Raw genomic sequence first — 8677 nt, 5'->3', positions numbered from 1 at the left:
ACGGCGACATTGTGGCTCACGTCAGTGGTACCGGCTACCTGTAATTAAGTAGCAGCAGGTGGAATGTAAACTATGAGGTTTGGCTTCATGTCACAGACAATGATTCAGCCTCCGAGAGGCGTGTGCCTTGTGAGAAGAAACTGGCCACATTGTTCTCACAGTGCATCATTATTCAATTCCACAGTACTGCAACTGTAAGACATTAGGCATCTGCTTTATTAATAGTATCTTGGCGTCGATATCACCTTTTAAGGACTAGTTTTTCTCAATATTTTGAGATGGATAAAAATTGGTGCATTTTGCTGCTTAAGTCATATTCCACAAACGCAATATTAATCAGAATGCCATGTTTACACTAGTGGGACTGCATAGAACATGTTCTTGTAAAGAAGGTTTGGGGGTTGACTTCCACTTTAAAGTATATTAGGTTTTTTTTTATACAGAGGTAATTTTTCTTTATCCAGGGCTATCCAGATGCACCATTATTTTTGCCAAAACTGGTGCAATGACCACAAAACATGTTCTGGTTTTACCTACGTTTGGGATAGTAAAATAAATCAAAAATAAAAAATGAAAAAAAGCTTTTTGAGTTTTGTTGTCTTTAAATATATGTATTTGATGGAAATTACGCAGGCACATAACATGATACATTCAAAAATAAGTAGACCAAAAAACCAAGGCAAACATTCAATGTAAACCTCAACATGCAAGCAGTGTTGGCTTTGAAAAAGTGCATAAAAATGGCAATCACAGTTTGGGAAGACTTTTTTTTTGTTTTGGTGCTGCTTTATGAAAGAGTGTATGCAAGTATGTGTGCCATTTTTGTATTTAAGGTGACAGATGGATTACGGCGCAAAGGGGGCGTGCGTGTTGAGGGGCCGCTGGACAATGACAGCGTTGGCCAAGTCGGCCGCTTCGAGGCTCAGCTCTTTGTCGTGGAGCTCTCGCACGGGAAGCGACGTGGTCAGGACGAAGGGCGGGCAGCTCCTTTGGCAGCGCGACACAAAGTCGTGAACGTCGGCGATCCTGAGCAGGGAGAACATGAGAGTTAGCGGGGGAAAAGGTCAAAACAGTTGTTGGAGGCCAATACAGGGGAAATGTGAGTGCGCCCTGGTGTACAATTTGGAAACGGAACGATTTTATGAGAAAAAAAACAACAAACTCGCAGGAATAATTGGAATAAAAATTGTAATATTTTGAGAGAAAAAAACAACAAACTTGCAGGAATAATTGGAATCAAAATTTTAATATTTTGAGGGGGAAAAAAAAAAATCACAATTTATCTGTTACGTTGGAATTTTCTGAGTACAAAAGTCTACATTAATTTTTCAAAACGTCGCCACTTTATGGGAAAAAATGAATAAAAGGAGAGAGGAAACTGTCCTACTGTCTGAGAATAAAACAAAAAAAATATTTACAGTGAATCATTTTAGGAGAAAAACGCTGAAAAAAGGTTCTCATATGCAAAAATATGGGCAGTAATTTACAGGGATTAACTGCTTTTCATATGCATACGACTGTTAAGACTGTCAAAATTCTTGCCAGTTGGGCAATGGATTTTTACTTGCATTATTTCCTATGGTTGAAAAAAGGGACAGCTCATCCTGTGCTTTCTTCCCATTCAAGCGAGAGGGGGTCTCCAATATTCATGAGCACCAGTGGTCTCCTGCTCACACAGGATGCTGGCCAAGGTCGGAGGCAGGCTCTCTCCATCCTTGAGCTCCTCGCCCCCATTACATAAACGCTGCATTGGGGGTTACGCAACCCATCCCCCTGCTGGGATTTGATAGACGCACTCCATCTCAGATTATGATTAGCGCGCCAGACTAGCATTACGTAATCCAAACTAGTAGGAATCTTTTTTGTCATCTGGAGATTCAGACAAACTCGCAGATTAACGTGGTTTTTGTTTTTTGTTTGTTTGTGTGGTGAGGTGTATACGCACCGATGCGATAGGTTGAAGCGCTGCACCAGCCTACGGCCGTCGGCCAACCACAACTGCAGGGAGGTGACGGGCAGGGCGTGGTCCAAGGTTACCATGGGGATGGGGGGAGATTCGCCATCCTCGTGCACTGATGGCGAGCGGGCCACCACTCGCGGCGCCACGCTGCAGCACCGACACAGAACGGAGATTAAGAACACGTCAGATTAAATCTTTATCTTTAATACCGATGATGACGACGGCGCGAGAAGGAGAAAATTAAATCAGTGCTCTTTTGCAGCTCATCAGGGTGACGCCATGACCCGCTTTGATTGCTTGGGTTGTGAGTGACATCTTGTGGCGAGCAGTAGAATAACCAGTCAAGATTCAAATGAATGAATTCATTCATTCTCCAAACTACTTGTCTTTATTAAAAAGTAATACAAATAAATATTACTCTTTTTTAGTCGTATTTTTATTTTCATTTCAAACAGTATCATCCATTTAATAGTACTATTTTTTTAAAAGATTCTCAGTCCACTGTGATCAAACCTTATTCAACGAATGTTGATAATCCATGTAAATGCTTATGAAACAAGATGAGCATTATATATAGGATAATCTCATTCAAGACTTTTTAATGACACCCTGGATTATTATTTTCTGCAATCTCACTATTTTCGGTAAAGGCCCCGCCCCTCACCTGCCAAGCCTGTATCCTCGCCCACTGAAAGGGTGGAAAACCTTCTTCCTGGGAACGTACTCTTCCTCAGTCAGATCCTCCACATTGACCTCCAGTTCCTCCTCCTCTGCTCGGCTCTCCCACTCTGCTGGAAGTTCCCTGCATTGAAGATCACAATGCTAATGAGGATATTTGCTTGAGGATATCTTTAGAAGTTGTGCTATAAACTCACCCCCTTTTGATGGCATCCAGGAACTCCTGGTTTGCAGGGACTGAATAGCTGCGGAACTCCTGGTCATTGACGGTGAAGCCGTCCTTCCAGAGGCGCACCACCATCTCCACCTGGTGATAAAAGCAGACAAGCACCGCTCACATGTGGCAGTTGTTTGCAAGGACAACTAGAAACAACCTAGTTTCTCTTGCTTACTTTTGAAATACCACAAAAGGAGAACAAGTCATAGTCAAATAATTTGGTGTGGCCTTTAATCTCTGTAAGTATATACATCAATAATTAATTCATCAATTAATTTCTGACCTTGGATGTTCCCGGGGAATCATAACAGATCTTCTCCACCTCATCCAGGAGGTCTTCTACAGAAAAGCTGCACCTCATCGGCGCCTCCTCCTCTTCATTGTCATCGCTGGCAACCCTGTTCAACACATTATTATTATTATTTTTTAAAACAGTATAATTACACTTTAGAGCAATTATTGTGTGACATGTTGGACACTCAACAGGAAAAAAAGAGTTTCCACACTTTGGACTGGTGTTGTATTACATGTGTTGTAGTTTCGCGACAGCAAGCGTTTCCCTTACCAAATGTCATCATCCTCAGTGTCATTGTGTATCATGTCGTCTTGTCTTGTCCATCTGAAAACAAAAACAAGACAAGCACACTTCATAGAAGACGATTTACAAAACATTTGAGTAATTTAAGGCATAATATATCTTGTCTCGTGTGCTTTTAACGATTGAACAGTCCTCAACGATGAATATTCAAAAAAGGTCTAATATTATTATTAATAACCATCGCAGGCTGTCATTAATAACGAACGTGGACGGGAGTGACGTAATAAAATAAACATAGCATTGTAAAGATTTTACAAGCATTAACAAAACAACATTTGAACATGAGGTAATTTAGGTAAATGAATAATTTACCAGTCTGTGTGTGTGTGTTATAACGGCTAATCCTCGGCTAAAACATCAGCAGCTAGGTACTGGACCGGTTTACGGCAGCAGCTCTCTGACGTCATACACCCACCGTATATTGGCGGGTCGTGTCGTAATGAGTTCGTTCTGTTTCGTGTACTAGTGTACACTTCTTCTCACAAATTCCATTTAATCCTTATTGTTTAGTCCTATTATTATTGTATTGCTGTTTTATCATTGCCCAATACAATAAAGAACCATTACAGTTTACTTTACGGTTTTAGGCTACAGACACACGTAGACTGTTAAGAAATAAAGCACATGATATTTGTCAATGAAACAAAGAGCATTAATGACAGCTCATAACACAACATATAATAATAATAATACCCAGGTATGGGGGAAACAATAAAAAAATGCCTGTAATAATACATCGTAAATAATTACAAGTGAGTTTCCAATTTACATCATCCGAAAGACAGAGACATACTGTACATAAAAAGAATGATCGTTATGGTCCAAAAGAGAGACATAATGTACTTCAAGCGTGAGAGACATCAAAAGACACAAAAGACAAGAGGAAAAAAAAGTCAGTTCAATGTTAAATCATGATAAAACTTCTTGAATTAGCGCTTGACATCATCATGAAATATATTCTGTAGACACAAAGAAGAAAAGATCAAGAAACACAAAAGAGGTGAAGGGGATGAGAGGAGGGGCGATTTTTTTTCAAGAATAATAATTTGGCTTGACAGCCAACTTCGTGCTGGTGTGGACACTTTAGAGTGCCTTGTTGTCTGCCGTGAGTGTGCACACATCACACAGAGACGGAGAACAAGGGGCGGGGGGGGGGAGATTTTTTAAATCTGACTTGACAACCAACAGGTGGACAGCGAGTCCGTGCCACATCCATCAGCTTTTGGTCACTGATGTGGTAAACTGACTAGGGATGCCATGATAGATCGGCCGGGATCGGTATCAGCGCCTACAGCTACTTAATGTGCAGTAAAATGAACCTGTTTGTATTGTTTCACAGGTATTGTTGAATATTCTACAAGGTACACTAAAACAAGATTGGTACATCGAAGGACTTTGCTGTTGGATATGAAAAAAAAACAACTTGTGATTGGCAAAAATCATGGTTGGCAAGTCAAGAATTTTATAAATCAGGGATCGGTGATCGACCAGAAAATTGTGATTGGTGTATACCGAAAAATAACAATTTTTCAGAAGGGAATTAAAAAAAAAATACAAACATCAGTTTATCACATTTTAATCATGTGCAATTGGTGCACATGTTCAAATTAAAATAAATTCCAGGTCATACATGTGATATTTCTTTGAAATGTGATCAGGGCGTGGTTCAGCACATTTTAATCGATTTTTAATCATTCAAATTTGACAGCATTGTTAACAACAAAGCACAGCGGATTCCGGGGTTGAGAGCATGTTTGATGCCCCCTAGAAAAGGTTTTTGTTGAGGAAAGGGGGCTTCGTCTAGAAGTTTTTGAAACTTTGTTTCTTTAGGCCTCTCTTTGTATGCTGATTTACGACACAGTTGTTTCCACTTTACAGGGACAGTAATTACAAAACTTCCTGTCTTGCCACTTGACATCATAGAGAGAAACATACTACTGCTACAGACAGAAGAAGAGGAGAGAGACAGCACAAACACAAACAGGAGGGAGAGAGAGCAAGAGAGAGCAGGAGAGAGCATACGAGCGAGCGAGCGAGAGAGAGAGAGAGAGAGAGAGAGAGAGAGAGAGAGAGAAATGGCGCCTCGGTACTGTGCTCTTTGAGCCAGTGTTTGGAGCCGGTTTGGGAGCCTTTTGAGAGAGACTAAACATGGTGAACACACGGAAAAGCTCGCGGCCGGGCAGCGGCCACTTCATCTCCTCCAGGACACGCTCGTCGTCCAGGAGCGAGCGTAACACCGACGAACATGTAAGCCGGTTTACCCCGTTTTTCCCTCTGATGAGCTAACACAGCTGCCGCTAATTGTAGCTGTAGCCCTGGCCTGGGAAGGAGCTGCTCTCGCTTCGGGGGGCATCGTTTCCTGGCGAAATAACACCGCCGCCGGGCTTGACACCCGCCGGGCCATGATTGCACACAACCGAAACCCCCAACGCTGCGGTTCGTACTGCTGTCATTGCCAGCAAACAGTATTATAGGCGTGCAAAGCGGAGGCTAGCCGCGTTAGCTGCTAGCTTCAAGTTGAGTTCCCTTTGTGTTTGGCAGTTGGACCCGGGCGACTCGACTCGCGTTCGCCAGCTTGTTTTAGCTCCCTCACGCGAAGCCCACCACGGGGTTTGACAGGAGGGTATCACAGCTAACGTGTGTCCCCTTCGTGAAAGTATTTCGCACTTTTCTGAGTGGGTTAAAGCGCGAGTGGGGCTGGAGCTAAAGCTAGCCAGACATAGTAGCCTTGTTGTGGGGGAAGGGATCACAACAGTTGGCTGGCTCCCGTCCCGTATAAGGCAAGTCTGAACTTGGTGAACTTTACGGCATTAATACTATACATGACGTTTATTAGACAATAAATGTTTTGATGTTAATGCTGGTACAAATGATCAGTTGAAAGCGATTGAGCTTTAGTTCCTTTGTGTGACATTAAAGCTGACTGACAGCAGCCTTCTGTCACAATGTAGAGTCAGAGAAGAACATTAAAAAGTTGTTTGTGTCTCAATGTAGAGTCGGAGAACATTTTTTTCTAAAAAGTGGTTTGCGTAACAAGAAATAATTACAAAACTCCAGGAGTTACCACTTGTAAATATACAAATACAAACTGCACATAATGAGACTGACAGCCCAGTGAAAGAAAACAAGTCCGTGTAATAAACAATTTACTTGACACTTTACACTCTAGAGAGTCATGCTGTACAGACAGACAGAAAGGGAAAGACAAAAACACATACACAAGAGAGAACAATGGGAACAAGTCTGTGTAATGGCAAACAAACACATTTCCTGAGTTACCACATCTTAAAGTCACACACAAAGTGAACATACAGAAAAGGGAGGAGAGTGTGAAGAACATCTCAAAGAACTATGTGGAATATTGAATAATTAGAAAACTTTAACTCTACCTGCTATCAAATCTTCCCAAAGAGAGAGAGATACAAATAACATGTATACACAGCCATTGGGCCTTGTTGGCCTCCGTTTTGCCTTGAAATTTTCCTTTCACATCCGAGCGACATGATGAAGCACTTGGAAGAAAGGTGCCAGTCCAACACAACCTTTAACACACCTTTAGCAGAGGTTACTCCTGAGCATTTGAATATGAAATGGCTTCAATAATTCTAATTCTAATAAAATTGGAATCCCGCCTGAAAAAACAATGGTAAATTACATATTCTAAAATATAGAAACTTGCGGTAGAGAAGACTGAGGGAGAAAAAGGAAAAGAAAGCACATTATGGACATATTCTGCAATACTCTGGGCTGTGATGTTGGTTCGGGAAAGTGGATTTGACCTCTTTTTAAACAGTGCTGTTTTGTCCATTGTTTGAAAAGAGCATTGAAAAGAGCACCTTCTCTCCTCTCCTTGACCCAATGTTGCATTCCACAAAGGTTAAGGAAAGTTGGTACAGGAAGATTTGACTTGACGAGAAGGCCCACAGAAAAACACACGAGGGTGAGGGTTACAAAGTCTAATAATAAACCATAACAAAACATCCTAGGTTAATTTAACATAATCCTAAAAAGAGAATGTATAGTTGGATTGATTGAGGTAGAAACACTGGAGGGAGAAAGTGAGAAATGCGATAAACGAAAGTCAGTGTACTACTATGTTAATAAAAAGCAACACACATGCAGAAATAGAGAGACAGAAACAGACAAGCGGGTGAGGAAAAAATGGACAAAAAAAACCTGCGTAAATTCGGGTTACGCTGCAGCCGTAAAAACGGAACTCGTTAAAATGAGGACCACCTGTTTTGAATTAATTGCTCTCAAAATGTTTTCTCAGCTTTACAATTGCTTTCATTCCACCCCTCGACAGCTGTCGCTTGTTTTTTTCACTTCAATGAAATCCAAAAGTAAGCGAATACATTCAGCTCTATTTATTGTTTTAATGTGGGGCTTCGATGTTTTGAATCTATGCACGGCGCTTAATGAACTAGTTTGTTGAGCACCAAAGCTCTATCTGTTTTTTGATAGTTTTAGGTTTATGACCAACAAGTGTCAACTGGCATTTTTCCCCCCATTTTTCCACTGTCTTTGTCTTTTGATGGACCAGAAGGAGATGAGCAGTGATGTGAGCAGTCCACGGCTCAGCCCGCCTGCCAAGCGGTCACACAGGCAGACGTCGGAGCCCAGCTCCAGCGACACGTCCCCCTCACCCCAGACTAAAGGCCAGAGGGTTAGCTGGGACATTCCTACCTACCGCACCAGGTTGGCTTGCTTAATGTTATCTTGGGGATCTTCGTCTTCTGGCTGAAATTTCAGAACAAAACTAACCTTTACAGATTAACTTAATTTGATGATTAATAAGACTGTTTAAATACTAATTCAGATTGAAACAGGAAATCTATTGGTTCACAGCTCAAATGATGTAATTCAGCTCTTGGTTGGAGACGGAACAGTTGGATGTTCATTAAAAAGTTGAGAGGTCAAATGAAGTACCCCTGTAAAGGTTATAGTGCATTTTATGTTCATCCTGAAATTCCATCCGAAAGCCCAATATCCCCAACGTTTTGTGTACCATGAAATCACTGCAGCAAACCAAATCAAAACCAAATCCTGTGTTTTATCCGCTTCTAGGTTGTCATCTCGTATCATGCAAAATGGGCACGGTAATGTTACACATATTTAAACATTTAAAAATATTTTTTTTTTACATTTTTTTAAAAAAGTTTTAAATGTAAAAAAATTAATAAAAATAGAATAAATTCCTTATTTAATATGTTGTCTTTTGTTT

The 8677-nt window shown here is 41.0% G+C and overlaps 2 protein-coding genes across 7 annotated transcripts in view; one reads left to right on the top strand and one right to left on the bottom strand.

The window, feature by feature from the left end:
• Nucleotides 1-24: 24 nt before the first annotated feature.
• Nucleotides 25-3880, bottom strand: ubxn2a (UBX domain protein 2A). Of its 2 annotated transcripts, XM_086019392.1 has the most exons (7): nt 3766-3880; nt 3421-3474; nt 3139-3253; nt 2836-2945; nt 2625-2762; nt 1946-2107; nt 28-1026 (listed from the first exon to the last, which is right to left on the bottom strand). In XM_086019392.1, exons 2-7 carry the CDS (start codon nt 3453-3455, stop codon nt 846-848), a joined length of 741 nt encoding a protein of 246 aa, XP_085875518.1. In that variant the 5' UTR covers nt 3456-3474; nt 3766-3880; the 3' UTR covers nt 28-845. The 2 variants fall into 2 exon arrangements, with proteins under 2 accessions (XP_085875519.1, XP_085875518.1); XM_086019393.1 differs by lacking the exon at nt 3766-3880 and having other exon boundaries at nt 25-1026.
• A 1452-nt stretch (nt 3881-5332) lies between these two features.
• atad2b (ATPase family AAA domain containing 2B) overlaps nt 5333-8677 on the top strand; it is a 57901-nt gene continuing 54556 nt past the window's right edge. For 3 of the 5 annotated variants that reach the window (XR_015083991.1, XR_015083992.1, XM_086019335.1), the window contains exons 1-3: nt 5337-5700; nt 7997-8151; nt 8521-8552. Coding sequence is in view for 3 of the 5 variants with exons in the window: in XM_086019335.1 (XP_085875461.1) it covers nt 5602-5700; nt 7997-8151; nt 8521-8552 (286 nt within the window). In the remaining 2 variants the exon portion in view is untranslated. Of the gene's footprint in view, nt 5701-7773; nt 7797-7996; nt 8152-8520; nt 8553-8677 lie in introns of those variants that run through there. The other 2 variants (XM_086019336.1, XM_086019338.1) reach the window with 2 other exon arrangements.

Source organism: Filicampus tigris, chromosome 20 (assembly GCF_054856515.1).
Source record: "Filicampus tigris isolate MCC_2025a chromosome 20, RoL_Ftig_1.0, whole genome shotgun sequence".
Classification (NCBI taxonomy): Eukaryota; Metazoa; Chordata; class Actinopteri; order Syngnathiformes; family Syngnathidae; genus Filicampus; species Filicampus tigris.
Note: the sequence above shows the minus strand (reverse complement) of the source record. Positions and strands in the feature narration are given on the sequence as shown.